Genomic DNA, 22,756 nt, shown 5'->3' with positions numbered 1-22,756 from the left:
ATTCCTTTGGAAGTTTTCCAAAATTTTTTTATATAAAGATGGAGAAGTAGAAAGTGACAAAGATTTTTCTCCAAAAAACTAATTTCTTCTAAAAAATTCATTCCTTTCAATTCAAACAAGTTTTATTTATCACGTAAAATATGTTTTATCGAACATGTTCTGTGATCTGTTTTCAACCATGCATGGAAAAATTGGGACAGATGAATTAAATGTATTCTGAATAACCCCCATCAAATCAACTTCATTTTTCTCCAACCGTCACTAACGCATAATAAAAATTTCATTCCGTGTATCAGACCACTTAAATATATTAAATTCTCAAAGCGAAAACCATTCGAATGTCATTTCTGGAAGGGCCTGCCTCTTCACATTATGGTAATCAACAGGAGCAGGTTGAAAAAGATCGATGAAATTGTTCTGTTGATGTTTTTGAAGGAATACTCATGGCTCATAGGTTACTGTTTCCACAATATTGTGAAGAAATAATTTTGATGAAGCTTTTGGTTTCTCCGTTGAACCAAATTCAACAAACAGTTAATGAATTAGTTATCAAAATAGATATAAATCTTTAGTATTATTATGAAGAAAAGGGAATTGAAACTGTCTATGTTTTTCAACACTTTTATTTGTAACTAACGTTACTGCAGTTTCGTCCTATAAGGACATTTTTAAACTTTTATGTATAAGTTTGAAAATGTCTTTATAGGACGAAACTGCAGTAACGTTAGTTACAAATAAAAGAGGTAAAAAACATAGAAAGTATTAATTCTCTTCTCTTCATTATGATTTGATTTTCTACCACATAGTAACGGTTACATCCATCAATTTATTTAGCGTTATTCATTTTAGGGAAAATCTCAGAGCTTCAACCTTGGATTTTTGTTCTTCCTGTTTTATGAGTAATTTATGTATGAGAATCGTAATTAACTGGTTATGTAAAATTTTTGAAGTATGTGAAAATTAATGTATTTCGACAAGTAGCCAACTGATATCTTTTTCAAGTGTAAAGTTTACTTCATATTGATCTTGTTCAATCAAACATGCGTCTCTACGGATACCATAATATAAAATGATGTATTATTTGGTAATATAATATAACATCATTTTTTTGTATAGGAAAATCAAAGGTCGATAATATAATATGATATAATATGATATAATATAATATAATATAATATAATATAATATAATATAATATAATATAATATAATATAATATAATATAATATAATATAATATAATATAATATAATATAATATAATATAATATAATATAATATAATATAATATAATATAATATAATATAATATAATATAATATAATATAATATAATATTATATAATATAATATAATATAATATAATATAATATAATAATATATAATATAAATCATAAATCAACTTACAAAAACAGCAACCTCCAGTGGTTTTCGATTTTCACCAACAAAAGCACATTGCATTGACTTCTGAATGGAACCCGTATAGAAGTCAAGAATACTATGAAAATACTCGGAGTAATTTTTGATAAAAAACTATACTGGAAACCTCACATAAAATACCTGACCGCCAGATGCAAAAGAGCACTTAATGTCATTAGATGTATCTCTAATATGAATTGGGGTGCCGATCGAAAAGTTATTCTTGCCACGTATAAAGTTATGATACTGCCAAAATTAGAATACGGAAGCATTGTATATGGATCGGCGTGTAAAAGTCGCTTGTACCAACTTGAAAAGGTTCATAAAGAAGGACTTCGACTAGCAATAGGAGCATTCCGTACTAGCCCAAATCAAGCAATTTTCTGTGAGTCTGGCATCAGTTCATTAACCCATAGGAGAAGAAAACTTTCATTGAATTATGGAGTTAAAATATGGTCCCAACCAAGTCATCCTAATCTTTCGATCATTTACAATGAAGCACCAGCAAACAAATCAGTAGGAAAACGAGTAGCAGATGGTTTAGATTCTTTGGATATTGAGTTACCACCAATTTTTCCTTCCTCCTTCGGAGAAATACTTCCTTGGATGCTAGCTACGCCAAAATTTCATTTTGAATGTACTAGATTCGTGAAAGAAAATACCAATCGAATTCAATTTTTCCAACTACTCCATGAGATCATGAACATATATGAAAATAGTACCATAATATATACTGATGGGTCAAAAACTACAGAAGGAGTTGGATCAGCATTTTTTTGCAATGGAGAAACTCACCAATGGACATTGAACACAATAGCATCGATATTCACAGCTGAATTATACGCCATTCTCCAAGCATTGAGATTTATCGAGACATTGGAAAGAGGAACTTACTTGATTTTATCCGATTCTTGTAGTTCACTCAAAGCCATACAAAATAGTTACAATACCGATTCTTTAATACAGATCATATCAAATGTAATCCACATTCTCCAGAACTCTGGCAAAAAAATAATATTTTTTTGGATTCCTGGACACATAGGAATAGCCGGTAATGAACTTGCTGATACTGCTGCCCGCGATGCTACTGGACAAAAGTATTTGAATGACATCCCAATTAGAACTGAAGACATAAAAACCTATATCAAAAATAAAATAAGAGACAAATGGAATCAAGAATGGAATGAGAGTAATCATAAACTGAATAGTAAAAAACAAAGTCGACGAGATACTACCTTTTCCATCACAACAAAAAAGAGAACAGATTGCACTTACACGATTGAGAATTGGACATACTCATATCACATCTAGCTTCCTTTTGTGTGGCTCCAGACCCCCAATATGCGACACCTGCGACGTACAACTTACTGTAGAACATTTACTCCTAGTGTGTCCGATATATTCCCAAGCTAGAAACAATTGCTCCCTTCCTGACACACTGCAACAATGTCTTAGAAATGAAAAAATTGCTTGAAAATAATACAATTTCTGAATGAAACAGGTCTAATGAAAAAGGTGTGAAACACATGTGATTCCGGTCTGAAGTATACAAGGCTAATGACCTCTGTAGTCGATGCCTCAACTCAAAAAAAATATATATAATATAATATAATATAATATAATATAATATAATATAATATAATATGATATGATATGATATGATATGATATGATATGATATGATATAATATAATATAATATAATATAATATAATATAATATAATATAATATAATATAATATAATATAATATAATATAATATAATATAATATAATATAATATAATATAATATAATATAATATAATATAATATAATATAATATAATATAATATAATATAATATAATATAATATAATATAATATAATATGATATAATATAATGTGATACAAACAACATTCTTAAATAAGTAGTGGAAGTATTAGTTTTTTGTTTGGTGGACATTGTGATAATTTCGTCTTAAATGATATATAATAATAACCAGTATAATAATACTTGAATATTTTGTAAATACTTGAGTCACATTGGTATTTCATAACTAGTAGAAGGCAGATTAAATATTTTCTATATTTTCTGTTGATCTCGTCGGCGGTACAAGTTGAAATGTGGCTTCGCGAATAACCGCCTTAGGTAGTCTCGTTTATCTTTGACATTCGGAGATTGAGTTCTCTGTCAATCTCATCAATAAGTGAAGTCATCGACTTCAGTTATTAAGGTGTTCTCTTAATTTCAGTGAGTTTTCATATTATTGTCAGTAAATCATAACTAATCGGATCGCATACTTTGAAATGATCTAAAAATTACTTGGGATCTCAATATCTAAAAAATGATAGAGGTGTATAGTGAGCTGAAAATGGCATATTCAAACTGTTCAAATGAAAATTTATCCGATTCAGATATTTTCCAGTCCTTGATTTTCGTATTGTATATTTTAAATCGATTTTTACTGTAGTTTCATCTATATATTGCCAAAATGGGATACAATGGATTGGCAGAATTATCATCTTCATCAATATATGTATTCTGCTTCTTTGAACTTCTCTTAATGGATGAGTTCGGCATTAATTCACTCAAAGTGGTATTTGGTGATGTTTTATGTTCCTTCGAACCAAATTGCTGATTCCTCCTTGTTAGATGTTTTTCTTGTATTCTTTTAGTTTTATAGTGCGTCATATTCACAAGAAATATTAGAATCTGAAGTTAGTGAACAGGTACTCATTATGCTCTTTTTCTTTTCATCATTTCACATGAGAGCAATAGTTATAGCAATTTTTACTATGGTAATTATTTCGGAAAAAATCCATATGAGGTATTTTTTTGATATTGAAAGAAACGCTCCATATTTCTTCAATCCAAACGCTTTCGTCGACTCATCTTAATCACATACAAATCTTCTTGTCAAATTTTTTGTTGGTCACCATGGTTATGTTCCCCATGATTGTTGATAGTGGCGGTCCTATTACCAGTACACATTGTTCTGAGAAGAAATCAAAATCTCAGCTGTCAATCAAACGTCACATTGAATCAAGTTTTTCTGATTGCAAGTTGACTATTTGGCAATAGACTTCTCAGGAGAGCTACAAAGAGGTTAGCGTTCATTATACAAGATAACTGGTCAATTGAATGAAAAGTATATGGAAATGATCGCAAGTGGTGCTTTTCAAAAACAGTTTAGAATAATAAAGCAAAATTGCCAAAAGTTGCAAAAATTATTTCAGAGGATTTAGGGAAACTCTTTTTGGAAAGAAGAGTTTGTGATTGCAAGAGAAATCAGTTTCAGGCAACCCATGAAAAGTATTCAGGTGATCCTCAGAGTTCTGTGATGAAGCTGCGTGCGATGATATCAGGGATGATATCTTTTGAAAATCTTATCACAGAGGAGGACAATGTGGATGACGCACCAAGCAATTTACCATGAAATTATATTATAGGTTTAAACAAAACTTATGGCATTTACAAAAGTACATTGTTGAGGTCCTTCTATTTTGTTAACCATTTCTGAAGGCAAATGGTTGGAAAATATTATTTTGAATCCTACAGAACTTTCATCTATCACAATTTGAAAAATTTCGAAATTTCATTGGAGAGCTTCATACTGGTGTCGACGAACTTTCAAGTTCACTTCTATTTGTTACCGTGTAAATTTAAAGCAGGTTTCACAAAAAAAAAATATCAAAAACTTGTATTCAATAATTCTGCTCGTCAAAAAAACAGAAATTTTACAGAAATATTTCGTAGGCTAAAATTTGCCTGCACAGAAAGTGACTCTTATTCGAAAAATATAGTAGGGTTTTTAATTTTCTTGAGTTAATAGAAAATTCCAGTTGTGTTATAATAATAATCAAGTTGTCAAAACATTTTCATTTCTAAAAGCACTGATATTTCAAATTATTCCTCGGTAAATTCATAAAATGTTTGCAGTAACTGTGGTACTATTTGTAACCTTGACTACAGAACTTGTTTTTATCACTGACACTCGCTGGCGAAACATTTTTAAATAATAATTACTGTGTTGATATCGGCAGCCATTTATCACTAGTGTTTTTCCATGTAAATTTCGTTTGCTATGTATTTATTTTTTAGTGCAATATGATTCTCAAATATGTAGATTTTTCTAGATCAAAACCTCTATTAAAACAAATGAAACAGTTATATTCGCCTCTTCTTGTTGAACAGAAACGCAAATACTCACTTTCATCATACGAAAACAGATTACTGTTTGAAAATATTCTTAGGAGAATGTGTTTACAAGAGTCTGCAATACTGTTTCTGAACAAACGATAAAAATGTATGAAAAATCATTTCACTGAATCGCATTGATTGATGGCTAGGTTTGAATCTAAACGTAAATTTGAAATCATTATTCCATTTCGATATTTTATCTTGTTTGCAAGCTATGCACATATGATACATATGCAAATGTATTCAGTTTCATCATGTAGTGCAACTGTTTGTTGATCAATTCTTTTTATAACGGTGCTGAATATGCTAATTCGTGAATTACATTCCGCTTTCTGTTTATGCTATGGAATTCGACAAAATCTGTACCTTACCTTATAAGACGTTCTTTTGAGTAAGCTTGATACCGGAATCAGGTAGATGGTATGTTTTGTCAATTGCTCTCAAAATCGCCTAATAATGGATTTTTCTAACGTCAACATAGAATTCAGATGTGATGCACTGTTTGGAACCTTTGGTGTAGTAATGAATATTACAGGAGTTTTATCCCAACACCAAACCGTTATTTCAGCACCTCGACACATGTTTCGATCACCAAGTATTCATCTTCAAGAGGAAGATTAAACTTAATACACTTAGAATGTTATCCTTATTTATACCATAGATACCTCTTCTAGGTACCTGCGTCTTAAGTGTCTTAAATTAGTTTCTCAATATTGCCTTACCTACTAGTCTTAAATTAATTTTACAATGAGTTCTTATGTAATAGTCAGGTGAATCTGATAATTAAAATATCATATTAACAAGCTATACAGGGTGTAACATAAGTACGTTAAAATATTCAAGTGACGTATTCCTGAGACTATTTTAAGAAAAAAATTATATATGAACTTGTGTCCGAAAATGCTTTGTTTCGGAGATATGAGATGTTGAAATTGAAGTTTTTTGTTCGCTTTTTGAAAATAACTCTTGCAAAAAAGAATTATTTGCACGAAATTCGGTACCCGAGGTTTTTTGACGTGAGAAATCATAATTTTGCATTAATTTTTCTGTACCATCTAGAGGGCGCTGCGAACGCTGTCATTATTTATTTCAAATTGCCCTAACTTTTTTGACAGTAAACTTTTGGTACTTTTCATGAAAAACCTAATTCCCACACCTTATTCAAGTAAAAAAGGTACGCCTCCTCAACAACGATGCGGGGGTTATCGTTTTCGAGATATTTACAATTTTCTATATCGATGCATATTTCTTTATAGTCAAATTTGATTTCAATAATTTTTGTTACTCTCCGCTTGCAAATTAAGGTAGAATTGGAGGAGGCGGTTTTCAAAGAAATTAGTGAACATCTAGAGACAAGTACAAGAAAAATTAGTCAAATTTTAAATGTGAGTCACATGTGAGTTTACAGAATTTTAAAGGAGTAATTATATCCTTATCATATTCATCGTGTCCAGGCACTTACGCTACGTGATTTCCAACCACGTATCGAATTTGCTCAATGACCTCAAAGAAAAGTCGAACAACATCCGTAAATTTTATCGAAAATCCTCTTCACAGATGAGGCTAATTTTTTAAGAAATGGTATCATGAACTTCCATAACAACCACATCTTGGAGGAAGATAACTCACATGCGATAACACAAACTCATTTCCAAGACAGATTCTCCTTTAATGTATGTGTAAGCATAATTGGGGATTATTTAACGTTTGTTTGCAGGTGATTGACAATGTTTCATGATGAATTTCACTAGTTTGGGCTTCCATTGTCTAATATATAAAATTATTTGAAATCCCTGAAACAAATAAAAAAGAAGAATTAAAAATAAATAGCTGAAAATAACAAATATATTAAGCAAAAATAACTTGAAATGAAATAAAATACGAGTAAAAATAGAACGATTGAACAGAAATTAAAATTAAAGAAATAAAATGAAAACGTAAAGAGACTCTAAGCCACGTTGGTTCACGACGTTTCGATTGTTAGTATCTACAATCGTCTTCGGGTGGGATTTCAAGTCATTTTATCTATAAGACAATGGCAGTCCGAACTAGTGAAATTCATCATGAGGATTATTTAATTGGGCCCTATTTTCTCCCCTTACGTTTGAATGGAGATGCTTACCCACATTTTTTGGAACACGAGCTTCCCCAACTTATGGAAGATGTTCCCATTGGTCTTTGAAATCACTCTTGGTTTATGCACGATGGAGCTTCTGCTCATTTTAGTGTGATAGCGAGAATTTTTTTACGTAGCATATCCCCAACGATGGATAGGAAGAGGAGGGACAACTAAAATCACTAGTTTATTCTAGCCCCATTGAAAACGAGGAAATGTTGAGGAATGGCATCATAGCTTGCTGCGAAACGATAAGAAACACTCCGGGCATTTTTCAACGGGTGCGGAATTCTTTGATAAGGAGAGCAGAAGCTTGTATTACTTTTGGGGGTCGTCACGTTGAACAGTTGTTTTAAGAGTGGTTTCGTCCAATTTTTATATAGTACTTCTTTTTTATATAGTACTTCTCCGAATTGTTTTTTTTTTTTACAAACTCCGAAATGTAGCACTTTCTAATTGAATAAGTAAACCTGACAAATTTTTTTGATTTGGATTGAATGAGCAGTTCGATAATGCTCGGTTCAGAAGAAGTTTGTACGGGTATACTGCGTATAAAGTTTGATGAAAATAACTAAAATTGCAAAAAACTTATGACAAAAACCAACCATGTTTTGAAAAATTTCCACAATCTGTATTTCGAAAACGAATCATTCTTCGAACATTTTATAGGAAAAAGTTATTTATTTTGACGATCAACTTCACTTAGCGCCCTAGGAGCTAAGTAGTATGCATCGATATAGAAAATTGTAAATATCTCGAAAACGATCACCTCCAGCGTTGTTGAGAAGAAGTACCTTTTTTACTTTGGAAAGGTGTGAGAATCAGGTTTTTTCATGAAAAGTACCAGAAGTTCACTGTCAAAAAAGTAAGGGCAATTTGAAATAAATAATGACAGCGTACGCAGCGCCCTCTAGATGAATACGAAATTATGATTTCCCACATCAACAAAACCCTGGGTACCGAATTTCGTGCGAATAACTATTTTTTGCAAGAGTTATTTTCAAAAAGCGAACAAAAAAATTCAATTTCATCACCACGTATCTCCGAAACGAAGCATTTTCGGACACAAGTTCATATAGACTTTTTTTCTTGAAATTCTCTCAGGAATACATCACTTGTATATTTGAACGTACTTATGTTACACCCTGTATAGTATACTATAAGGTATTGGTCCACCATCGTTATTCATAATATTATTATGTTTACTTATTTCTACACCCTCATAGGCACCTAGATGCCTGTTGTTGTTAGCTTGTCTAACTGATCTTAATGAACTAAAATCTATGGAATGGTTTTGTTATAAAATATTATGGGCGACTGCTGATTTTTCTGGTCTTCCGTATTTCAGGTGTGCTAAGTGTTCCTCATATCTTATTTCGTTAGATTTTTGTCTGTCCACAATATTTTGCATCGCAGTCCTTAAATTTAATTTCGTGAATTCCTGACTTTTCTGAATTCTCGACTTTGTTTTTTGGATTCCCTAAAAGGCTATGTAGTGCATGACTTGTTTTAAAAACCACCTTCATACATAGTTCCTTGAACATTTTTTCAAAGTTCATTTTGTATTGTTGGTATGGACCTGAGATATATTCATCTTGGTTTTCGTCGTTTTTAAAAGTCACGAGTTCGTTCATTCTTAACCTACACTTTTTCTTTCTTGTTATATCATCTACAATACCCCTCGAGAAACCGTTACTGACTGCTAGTTCCTGTATTGTACGTTTTTTTTGTGAAACTCTCATGTGTGAGAGGAGAAGTCAAAAGACGATGCACTAGAAAATTCAGCCCAGCACGTTTGTGCTGTCTACAGTGATGTGAACTGTCAGGAATATACCTGTACGTGCTTGTTTCCTTTCTAAATACATCGTATTCTACCCCTCCATATTGGCCCCTTATTACCAAAACTTCAAGTAATGGAAGTTGTCCGTCCTGATGCGTGAATTTTATTGATGTAAATCTGTTATTTATGAAGGAAATAAAGTCCTCAATATTCGATTTTTTGTTATGTAATATCGCAAAAAAATCATCCACATACCTTAGCCATATCCTAGGAAAATACTTTGACTTTTTTTTGGTTTGTTTGTATTTGTTATATCACACACATTGAAAAAAAATTGTTAGATATTTCAACAAGATCATAAGGATCCTCAGAGGATGACTCCTAAATGATTAAAAATAAGTAGATTGTTTTTTGGGAAAGAAAGTTTTTGGCTTTCTACTACTCCATATGATGCACTGTTTGGAACCTTTGGTATAGTAATGAATATTACTGGAGTTTTTCCCAACACCAAATCGTTATTTTTAACACCTCGACAGGTGTTTCAATCACCAAGTGATCATCTTCAAAGAGGAAGATTAAAACTGGGAAAAAACTCCAGTAATATTAAGTAGATTGTTATTTTCATTTTGTAATTCTATACAGATTGTATTCAACAACAAAAATCTGTCATAATGTGCAAAGTGAAAACGAAGTATGTATTCCCAAAAAGTACAAGACCATTTCGAAGCTAGCTTAAGATGAATAATCAAGAGAGCCTTATTTTATCCTGAGAGAAATTTACTGTTTCCGAAGGGAAAACGCATCCACCTCTGTTGTCAACTGTTATATTAAATTGAGTTTTTCATTCAAGTTGCGTAGGATCAAAGCGAAAAGTTGATGGAAATTACCGGAAAATAATTACAAGCAATTAATATTCCGGACCTGAAGCCTTCATCACGAAAAAATATAATTACTTTCGAATAAATCACAGCTAATGGGAGTTACCTCTGGTTATTCTATTTCGATAGGACTCAGTGGAATTATGAATTATGAATTATGAAGTGATTCAAATTATTGAATAATTAACGCGTGATTGGTTCCGATTCGAAAAGATTATTGTGTTGGCATTCAGCCTTTTGTAAACCGAAATTATTTGTTGAACCTACAGGTTTTGAAATTTGATTATATGCAGAAGAATAACGAACACATTATTGCAGAAGTATAGCTTCTAGCTCACATTTTATAAAGAATGGTGTTATTAAAACCACCATCTGTGTTTTTCATTTCATTTCAATGTAATTCACAGTGCGAACTAAGTCAAGTGAAGTGATATTGGTTTTCCTAATATGTATAAAGCGCTCCTAAAATCCTACTTGTTGAACGGTCAACAGTGTTGTACAATATTTTGGTTCAAAATCAGAAATATATATAGCAACTAGCAGTATACCACAGGTATCTAATTTGGGTCCACTACTGTTTTTTAATTAACAACACGCTTTTATTAGCTCAACCTGTATGTATGTATGTTTGTTTGTAACTCTCAAGCTCGGGATTCGTATTTGACAGAATTATCGATATTATTGCTTGATCTATTTGCGGGCAGATGGCGCTGTAAGTAACCTCCTTGATATAATTCGAACTCACTTCACATGTATTTCTTCATTTGAAAAAAATATTTTTTTTTAATAATACACGCGCCTGCTGCCTTATTTGTAAACCTCCTCTGCGCGCCTGCTGCCTTGGGCTTGGTAGCTGATTTTCAGGCTCCCTCTCCAGAATCGAAAAATATCTGGTCATTTTTCTAAACAATATACGGCTGATTGATCCCAAAGTTTAGATAAAATAAATATAGCTTAAAAAGACTAAAAACCACGCTTTTGTAGCATACGAAACTAAAAAATGAAAAATAAATATAGTTTAAAGAACTATAAAACACGCTTTTAAAGAACATCGAACTAAAAAGATAAAAATATTTTTTTAATAAGCCTAAAACAATAACGAACGAAAAATACTAGTATTTTTGTGAAAAAAGCGTGGGCGCTTTGTGTCATATTTTTTCGTTCGTTATTGTTTAAACTTTTTAGTGCGTGTTTTTCCGTTTTTCAAACCATATTTTATATTTATTTTGTTTCCTCTTGAGCATGGAAACAATGAAAATATTCAGTAGACGCTAAAAAAAGTCATATATAAAATGTTATCCATGATAATGAATAAACATCTTCACATCACAAACATGTTTTATTTCTAGACGCGTTTCGCTAACGCCATAGCTTCCTCGGTAGAAATGAATATTACACAAGTAGTAGGTATATACACAACAATACTAGGTACCTAACTTTATTGGTTGATAATGAATGAGATATCAGGTATAATTTGTGAATCAATTACAATCTCAGTTCTTGGACAGCAGGAAAATTTTTCAATATGAATAAAGTCATTGGCATTTTTCAAACAATGGTGAGTGGTTAACCTTCTGTTAATCGTTCAACAGGAAACCAGAAAGTTCACCCTTGTTGATTTCCAAAGTCTCTACATGGAGTACGTCGTACATTGTGTTGAAATCATGATTGTTTGCCAAAAGGTGGGACGCATTATGTTCGGAGATTCTAGTTTTAACATTCTTGAAGTATGTCCTACATACACTTCAGGGCATGATCTCCTTCAAAACACTCTCGGGAAAAACATCAGATGAAGTGAAAAGACTACTGAATAAACAAAATATCAACATATATAATATAAGACTGGTAACTCCGTGGGTAGACATATAAAGAACAACAAGTCACACATAGACAAGGATAACAGATCAGTTGTCTACATACCAACATGCGAATCATACCCTAAAGTGTATTTAGGAAGGCTATCAAGGGACGCATGGCAGATGCGAAACATCACTATTAATATTTTGTGACCCCTATCATGATTGCTCGGTACTGAAATATTTATAAAAATTATGTAATTGAAATATACATGGAAAAATTTTAATATGGTTTCAAAATACCAGTAAACTCAAGAATTTTGCAATATATTACTGAAGATTTCAAATTATAATTCCACCAATATAAATTCCACCATAATTAGAAAATTAATTGATTCTTTATTTTTTTGATGTTATTGTTAATAACAAATGAGGAAAACATTCATGTGCTACTCGCTATCAGCTGATTTTGAATTACAATATTTTCAGTCTCCATGAAATGTATTCTTCAAGCAAGTGTTCTAGTGCAATATCATTCATAAGAATGGAATTGAAATTATTAAATTATTAATTGATTTGGAAATATCATATGCTATGAAAGTTGTGTGAATTTGAATCTGCCAAAAGATTAGATTTAACATTAGCTGACCCTTGAGACCTATCAAATATATGCGGGCTAAATGTACAGATTATAAAATGCACACTTCAACTACAAAATATAAAAATATAATTACCTTACTGATGACTTGATAGTGTGTCGTAGTCTGATTTTGCTTTCTTTGCAGGAGGCTGCTCACTTTCACTTTTTAAATTATCACTGTCAGACATAATTTATTTTTAATCATTTTTTAAAACTATTCATTCAGTAAAACACAGGTTATGTATACTGTAGTGAACACAACTGTACACAAACGTATTCAAGAACACTTTATTGTGACAATCGCGTATGGCGACCCGTCACCACGTCATGCGTCACCACGCCAGCAATCGGTTTTGCGGGCGGCTATAGATGATTCACATCACATAATTTTGGACCGCGATGACTAAGTAATTTCAAGCACATTGACGAGGATAAAATTGGTATATGTATATTATTTTTTGTTTTGGTATCATAGTTATCGTATGTAAACGCGATCTTTTTATTCCCCATAGAGGGCGCCCCAATTGGAATATTTGACAATCATTTCTTATTGCACATGTAAGACCTAAGAAGCACCTATATACCAAATTTCAGCATCCTAGGACTTACCAGTACGGAGAAACAGAGACGAATGAGTGTTAAGTGACTTTCGCATTTTTCGCTACTTTCGCACAGGCACCGCTCTTAGAGTGCCTCAAGGATTTTCCTGTAGTGCTTGTATTTTGTCTTAAAAAAAAATTAGTATAGATTCTGGGCACCAGTGGAATTACTGCATATGTGTTTACTTTGTGATGACTATGTATCCTTTATATGTGGATTATTGCAATTACAAATTTCATCTACAGGTCTTTCTAGAAACTGTTACAGTTTTATATTTATTTACTTCTTCTCCCAGCAAATGATGAACTGAATGTAAACTATCCCATTCAACCTATTACACAAATATCAGATAACACGCTGATACCAGTGTATGAAAATTGATAAAACTATCCATGATAATAGTTGAAATATTTTGAAACCTTTTTTTTTTCATCATGAAGAGGTAAATTTCAAGAAAAATAAGTCAAAATACGATAACGAATAATTCTAGTGAATTTTTTGAAAACAAATTTAATTGACAAATAAAGTCGAAGAAATCCAAAAACCTATTGACCGAAATCCTCTTCAAACTTCATAATAGCCTTCATATCAAATGTATGATTTTACAATGGGTTTCACTATAACCGGAATTCCTTCTAGTAAATTTTAATATTGTGATTCCTCTTAAAGTAATTTCAAAACAGCTACCTACCTTCAATTTTGTTCATTTTCAAAATTCATCTAGAGATATTCGGTTTTTAAATGAAATAGGAAAAATTCTTAGTGAAACGAATTTTGTTTCACATATTTTTTTGGTATTTCATAAAAGTGTTGAAGTATCCTGAATTGGAAGATGATTCAAGTAAATTTTGTTTTTGTCAACATTATTTTGTGTTCGATATATTTTGTTGAACGAACTCTATTGGACTTGAAAGAATCTTCTTTATGCTAACAAAAAGTCCTGAATTGTGTGATTCATATGTTGTTCTTCATCCAAAAGAAATATTATTGATGCTTTCAAATTTATTCATGCTTCATTTTATCTCATGAGGTAGGTAGATTTTAAGCGATTAGGTGTAGAGTTGGAAGTTCCTGGAAACGTAATCTCTATAATTTTTCATTCAAATTCAATCCTTTAAACAAACAAAATAACCAATTTGAAAACAAATTATCTGACTTTATTCGATAAATGAATGAATACTCTACATTCCAAGAAAATACGTTTGTCTGTTATTCGATAATTTTCGAATATTTTTCAAATAACACACTAATTACTTGTTTCAATTCAAAAGACAAATGGGAGGAATTTTAGCTGATTCTTCACTGAAAAATCTGTATTTCTGATGTCACCTCGCATGAGACATATAGATAATAGGAAATGAATCTTCAACTTACTTTTCGCGATAAGAAAATTGTTCAAACATTACGCGTCATCACAAATACCATGAATAGTTATGAACTCATAGTCTCACAGGTAATGAAGTTGCTTCTAGGCTCAACACTTCCCCCCAGGTTATTCTAACAAGTCACGACACCGACTTGTAAATTATATGAAACTCATTTCAGCATATCTGTGAACATTTCTCCAAGCATTTCTATGAATTATTCAGAGTTATATCGCTGTTCCACAAATTGTGAGTTGTGTGCAAAGCTGGGGTTAGAATAACGGAGACTGAGAAAAAACGAAGCGTAACATAGATAATGGTAGATACAAGATTGAAAAAATCAATATTGGGTTTTTGAGATCCCTTTAGTTCTAACTATTCTCAAAATTCCGACATTGTTTCTGTATATACCAATTTCTAGTGGGTTCTCAATCAATTTTTTGTTGATGTATTCGATTGAATACTATTGATGTTTCATATCTACTGGACGAAGAGATTTGCACTTATTCTAGAAGTTCATTTATTCTATTAACAACACTCATTCATACAAACGTTCAATGTACATCGGTTTTAGTGTTCAGAATATTCACAATTATCATATTATCTGATTTTTCTGTATTATTTAAAGTCATCCAACACAATTCTGCCCTGCGGCAAGCTCCTAACAAATCCATTATTCCGAAAACTTTGACCGTCCTATGACAAAATAATATGTTATTTCATATTTTCTCATTTTCCGGAAGTGACTACAACTGACTAATATGATGATTGTATTTAATAAATTAAATTCCATATCTATTGATAAAGTATATTGGTACCAATTCATGTGAACTATTTACTTCATCTCCTGACTACGCCAACTTGGTTGGAGAAACACGAGTCGAGAAGAGTGTTGCAGTGCTGGTGTTTGGGAAAAGTACTTGTTTTGAAATTGATTTGCGGTAGAGGAATTTCGCCTTACATTAATTGTTGAATCTAATCGTCTATTGAATTATAATATAAGAACCTGAAAAATTTTGTTGAGTGATTAGAGTCAGTGTAAATATTCATATATCTCCAAATGAAATTGATGAAGGAAAAAAAATAAATTTAGATTGAAAGGAATATATTTCTGACATTGATTATTTTTTGGGAAAGAAAGCTTTAGACTGTTTACTTTTCCATCTTTATACGAATAAATATGAGAGACTTACAAAAGAAAAAAAGCAAATAATTCTAAAACAAAATCTTAAAAAGATGTGTAGATCTTTCTATTCAGTTTGTATTTCAAACATTCGTTATGGAATTGAATCATTCACAGAAACGCTACATAATATAGTATACGAAATAAATTGAATTTCACTTACTGTCTTCCTGAATAGTGGACATCGATTATTCGGAATGAATCGCTGGAGATTGAATCCATTTGGAAAAACGTCCTCAGGAAGTTTATTCCACAAACGCAGTTCTCCAAATGAGAGAGTTCTCAAACAGTGAAGTTCGAGGTGTACTGACTTGAACTTCAAAATGATGGGCAGCCACAGTCCATCAGGCGGATGGCTCTTTTCTGGATGGAATCCAGCAGCTTCAGGGCATGTTTAGGAGCGGAGCTAGCTTTTTGTATAAGGATGATAAAGTAGAAGCCATAAAGAGGATTTCTGTGTAGTCACTCCTAAATATCTCTGAGGTATATAATATATTTGAACTGTGGTTCGATATCTTCCGTAGAGAGGATTTCTATTTTACAAAATTCAGCAATTTGAATAATGGTAAAACTTTGATGGAGAGTTATGAAGAAGGGCTTCTGAAAACTGAAATTTCCTACAGTTGTTGGAATTCATGTTCATGAATTGAGTATTTGTGTTTATAGTGGCACATCAACTCATTTATTGAATTATAGTCACCCAAGTCTTCTACAGCAGAAAAACCATCTCTTTCTCTGACCGAAAATTTTCATTAAATTTGATGAGAACATAAAATTAGTACCTTATATAGATATTTTCGAATAGAGATCTGAAAACTTACCAATTGATGTGAATTGTTAATCTCTAGATCAAATTCAACAATTATTTGATCTTTCTTTATGTATTCTTTGTTCGTTCATCATTTTATTTTTTGTTGATTTTTTCCGCTGAATTATATGTTTTCTATATCTCCCCTATTATTGTACATAAAGAAATGTGCTTTTTCTGACTTTTCTTCTAATATGGTTTAATTTGACTCTCTAGAATCACTATATTTCTCAAAAGATTTAGTTGGAAAATATTCAAGAAACACTTCATTGTAAGATTTTATCTTAACAGTTTTACATAAACACAACACGTGTTGCGCGAAGTGTTTCTTGAATACGTTATGGATTTTCATCAAGTATCGGAAAATTCCATCACATATGAAAAATAATAATTTTTGATTATTCCTTCCGAACTATATATTTGACTCAGTTCCCTTACTAAAATGCATACATTAAACATTGACCCACCCAAGGTTGTGCAATCTAGTCGAAGAGTCGAAAGTTCATATACCTTTCCGTGGGAGCTTGAGGCACCGTTCCATTTCGTTCATTCACAATAATTTTTTACCCTTTAAAAAATAATTGTTGCTATTTTTTTAAAAGTTATGGTTATTTGTTCATAAATTAGGTACTAATTTTATTTTCAACTCTTATAATTACCTAGGTACATGTACTTTTTTGGTAAATACAGTGTCACATGAAGTGTTGCACATAATATCTTATTGGTTAGAATACTTGATGTCCAAATGATTTTCGGTTTAAAAATACTGTCTTTTCATTTCGTAATGAAAAGTAGTTAATTTTGATCTTTACTTTCAGTTAATTTCATCTCAAAAGATTCCACATCTTCTTTTACTTTGAAAATCCCTTCTAACTAATAATCCTCATCGGTTTTTGAAAATAAATACTTATATATCATTATAAAGAGAGTAGAAAGTAATTAATTTGTTCACAACAATATGTAGATCGTGAACATAAGTTACTTTCAGATACAAACTGGTAAAAAAAACTATAACTATTATACTCAAGTGAATGATTATTTCATCTTAAAAAATTTACTTCCTGATTGTCAATGTGGTTTTAGACCTGGAAGAAATACTGAAACATCTTTAGCAACTGTAACGACAGATATTTTAACAGCCTATGATCAAGGTTTAAGTAGTGTTTTGGTGTTACTTGATTTTTCCAAATCTTTCGATACCATTAGTCATGAACTGCTTTGTGCTAAATTGAGATATTATGGCTTTGATAATAAATCAGCGTTTTTGATGTGGAATTATTTTCTCAGACGTTCTCAGAGAACATTAGTCAACTACTGCAGATATTTTAAATGGAATAGAACTTTGTAAAGTTCAAGCTTTTGCAGATGTTACACAGCTTTATCTCAGTTTTCATACTGAAAATTTCGAGACTGCAGAAAAAATCATGAACAATGAATTGAATAAAATCAATACATTATCAGAAGAACACAACTTGAAACTCAATTCTGAAAAATCCAAAGTATTATATTTCGGTAGTAAAAATAATATGAACTTCTTGAAGAATAGTTTTAATCTTCAAATTGATAATACTCCACTGGAAATCTGTGACTCAGCCAGAAATCTTGGTTTAGTATTAGATACTGACATGCGTTTCTCTCAGCACATAAAAAATCTTATTGGAAAATCTTTCGCATCCCTGAAACTTATTTACCATAATCGTCATATTCTTAGCTTCAAAATGAAGCGAACGTTGTGTGAATCAATTGTCCTGAGTGACTTTAACCATTGTGATTTTCTTTATGGACCATGTCTAACAAAAGTCGATAAGGATAGAATACAAAAAGTGCAAAATAGCTGCGCAAGACTGATTTATGGTATTAAAAAATATGAACATATTTCACATAAAATCGTAGAATGCAACTGGCTCAATATGTACAATAGAAGGCAGCTTCTATTGTACATATTGTACATATATATATATATATATATATATATATATATATATATATATATATATATATATATATATATATATTCTTTTCTTGGGCTGTGTCCCTCTGTTGGTTGAGTAGAATAGCTTTGAGCTAGACTTCTCCAACAGTCTATGAATGACCCAATTATGTACTGTTCTAGAATGACAATAAAAGGCATTTATTATTATTAAATATATGAACACTGAAATACACGGCGGAAGCCACTTATTCTCTTCAGTTCATAGAGCTTATCCTAAAATGGAAAAAAATATATATACTTCTAAGAATAATTGAATCATCTTTGAAAATTCATTCAATATATCACATACTGGGATACTGGTTCAATAATGACAATCTAATATATGAAATAATGTCACAGAATAGTGTTAGTTACACCATATAAAAATGACTGGAGCGATTTTCGATTTGTTTCAGCCCGAAATAGCAAAATAACTATTAGAAGAATGGAAAAAAATAAAGAAAAAAGAATGAACAAATTGGTTTATCAGGTTATAACAGTACCCACAAAAACAATTGAGGTTATGGCATTTGTATTTGTATACGCAATAGAAGCAGAGTTAGCACTATGTCATATCAACTTCGGAACATGAAACAAGTACTGAATGTTGACCAGCGGGAAAGGTGTGGGTGGGTCCTGAAATCCGCAGAGAAATCCGGAAAGTTCGTTGACGATATAAAAAGGTCGCTCTCTCCGTCCCGAGGAGTAGTCTGTACTTAGAAAGTGAATCGTGCGTTTAAGGAAAGGAATCTAATTGTGAAGATGAATTAAGCGTTAGTTACTAAGTGTTATATATAAATTAGTTGTGATAGTGAAATATTGTTAAAAATAAATTTGATTAAGACAGTTGATTCGTTAATTCGTTACAATATATTCAAAACCTAGGTACTCCAGTTAATTTCGATATCTGTTCAAAATGTTTACCATTCACTTCCTGACACACACTATACAATCTTCAAATATAGCCTCTTCAATCATCCATATTGCCGGTCTGTGTCGTACCTATAATTAATTTTAAATAGGCAAATGGAACAGATTTTAAAACAGATTTTCAGACAGATTTTAAGACAAATGGAACATGACTTCTTTGTAATTTCTTTTCATATTTTATTCAGTATTATAGGTAGTAGTACAGTTCATTAAGTTGTTATACAATGATACACTTTTGATGATTTGCTTTTTATTAGGCGATACAATTTTTTCAGAAACAACACAAATTGCCAAAAGCCAATAGCATTGGAGGACAAGTAATGATATGTCTCTGTACAGAGCATTTGAATGTCTTATAAGAGCTGTAGTGGGGGTGATATTGAAAATGAGTTTGTGCGCAAGCAGGCGGGCTCAAATCAAAGAATCATATATTACTAATATTGGCGACTTTTTCAATTTTGTCTCAGAATTCCTATAGTAGAAAGCAATCATATGCCTGGATTGTGATCTAGATACAAGAAACTAAATTTGTCTTAACAAGTCACTAAAATCAATTTCGTTACTCAAGAGTTTAAATAAAAACATACTCGCAGTGCATTTTTTTCTATCTGCCTGGGTTTCTAACTTGATTGTGTTTAATGAATATTCTGGTCTGTGCTCCTAGCTGGCTAGAATCCATTACACTTCAAAACAATGAATTTTGATATGATGGAGACCAAATTGAAGATACATAATCTACCTTACTTCCTATGAAAGTAACGTACATCAATTTGAGCATATCAACATTTGAAAAGTTTTCAATGTTTCTGGAGAAATATTCCAATAGCTTCAACGTCGACGATACAGTTTGAGTTATATAAGTGTCAAATGTTGAAATAATTATTTTTATTATATCTCTCTATATTGTTTGAATTGAATACTAATGTTCTTCTTTTATCCACGATTTGTGAAATGAACTGACGAATTGGGGTTGTGTGTCGTTCACTTCAGATATCAAGTATTCTATCAAAAATATCGAAATACGTCACTGGGCCTTCCTAAGGGATCACAACTGCCTATCTGAAAGTTTGAGTAATTGACAGACTCAAATGAGTTTTCAACTCACTTTACGTTTCTGCAGAATGAGGTTCCATTCCATTACGACCAGCTGATTTGCAAGAGGCTAGTTGACAATTATCCAAACTGGTGCTTAAGCGAATGTGGTCCTTCAGATAGGCCTGCTGGATTACCTGTAATGACGGGTACAGATCGTTTGTAGAGATTTTTGAAATTTAAACGCAGTACATTCCGAAACTGATGGATAGAAAAACACCTGCAACGAAATAACACCTGAAGCTTTCCGTGATGTGAATTTATGTAAAAAATCAATTTGTCATCTGACTTCATTATTGCCAGGAAGTGAAAAGTTTCAAACATAAAATTGGATTGGGTTCAGAATTAAAATTTTATTGAAACTGTGATAGGCATTTATCGTTTACTTACAGATTATCGGAACGAATATGAAACTATTTATTAGTAAGAAATAGCTGATTGATTTACAAAAAAAATTAAATAGAGTTAGATAAAGCATCAAAGTTCATATCAAACGAGACATCATGAATTCGCATTCTCAATTTGAATAAAAGTTGGTAGCACCATTTCTGTCTTCGGGAAAAATTTTGGCTTTCTACTTCTCCATCTTCATACAAAAAAATATTCAGATGGAGAAGTAGAGAGCCAGAACCTTTCTTTCCCAAAAATTATTCCATGTCTTCTTTATCAAAAACTACCGAAAGTGATATCTTTTTACAGTAATTTGTGAGGACTATTCATCTCCGCACTAAATAAAGTGTTAAAATATATACCTGAATGTGGAATGTATATTTTCGTTAACCAACGCTTATTCCTATCTGAACTTCCATATAAAAGTCGAAACCTGCACCAACTGAAGATGAACAATGTCTCACCTTCTAATGTGTGATTCCTAGCACTAAAATGATGACAACATCAATGAACAACTCAAAAATTATATACCTGTGCCCACTTTAAAACTATTTTCTTTTTTTTTTTCAGGTGGTTTCGGAGATGAAAGAGGATATTTCGGTCCATGGAAAACCTGTAAATTATTATTGTACAATAGAGAGCGATGTGGGAGTGATGCATCTAGGTTCAAAGTTTCAAGTAAGTTTTCTTTACAATAAACCATTTGATATAATGAAGTTGTGCCTTGTTGTTGTGAACGAGTTATGAAAAGGAAACAAAAATTGAAACAAATATATCTACATTGTCTGATTTAAAAAAATTGAAAATTGTACATCATTTCAAACTAAAAGTTCTAATGGTGGTCACCCAGAGGCTGGCGACGAGAAATAGTAGTTGAGGTTAGAGAGAGATGTTTTCGAATGTTTTTCTCAACAAATGTATTTGGAAGATATTTCATATGTTCTTTTTTGGATTGAAGGAGTGATTAATTTTTGGGAAAGAAAGTTTTTGGCTTTCTACTATTCCATTTTGATACAAAAAAAAAGATGTGAGAATCTTTCAAAGAAAGAAAGGAAGTAATCAATTTGAAAATAAGTACTTTTATATAAACACTGAATTATAAAGAAGATACTTTTCTCTACTCAGTTTGTATTCCACAGTGCTACACACTGTTCAATCAACTTCCTAATAGACTGACAAAATTGAAGATTGGTTTATCAGTTTTTTCTGTCTTATTTCGAATTTTCGGGATATATTTTTCAAGTATTTTTTTTGTTATCTTGAGTAAGATTTTAGCTAATCAATTATACTTCAACCTATGGAATGTAACGCGCCCACACATCGACTTATTCGTGTACATCACTTTGTAACGTTATTTTTATTATCATTTATTCCAACAATACATTTCTCTCCCCTCTCCCTCTCTACGCAAATTTGATGCTAATATATCTACTATTTCATTGAATACATTTTATTATTATTATCATTCCGTACATATTAATGAGAGTTCTGTTATAAAACCTGATTAAAATAAGTTTTTCCGTTAACTATCTATCGCCCCCCTATGAACGACAACTCTCAAAAGTCGAAACTGGTGCAAGTTAAGGACTAACAAGGTCTTACTTTTTAACGTGTTA

The 22,756-nt window shown here is 31.6% G+C and overlaps 1 protein-coding gene across 1 annotated transcript in view; it reads left to right on the top strand.

Annotated features, from left to right (window-relative positions):
• Positions 1 to 22,756, top strand: part of LOC111518026 (uncharacterized) — a 136,989-nt gene that overhangs the window by 72,660 nt on the left and 41,573 nt on the right. The window contains exon 2 of the mRNA XM_074169876.1: positions 21,711 to 21,818. Within this exon, the coding sequence (XP_074025977.1) occupies positions 21,711 to 21,818 (108 nt within the window). The remainder of the gene's footprint in view (positions 1 to 21,710; positions 21,819 to 22,756) is intronic.

Source organism: Leptinotarsa decemlineata, unplaced genomic scaffold (assembly GCF_025532065.1).
Source record: "Leptinotarsa decemlineata unplaced genomic scaffold, Ldec_3_MD MMD2_P_RNA_scaffold_6, whole genome shotgun sequence".
In the NCBI taxonomy this organism is placed as follows: Eukaryota; Metazoa; Arthropoda; class Insecta; order Coleoptera; family Chrysomelidae; genus Leptinotarsa; species Leptinotarsa decemlineata.
This window is presented reverse-complemented; position numbering and strand designations above follow the sequence as displayed.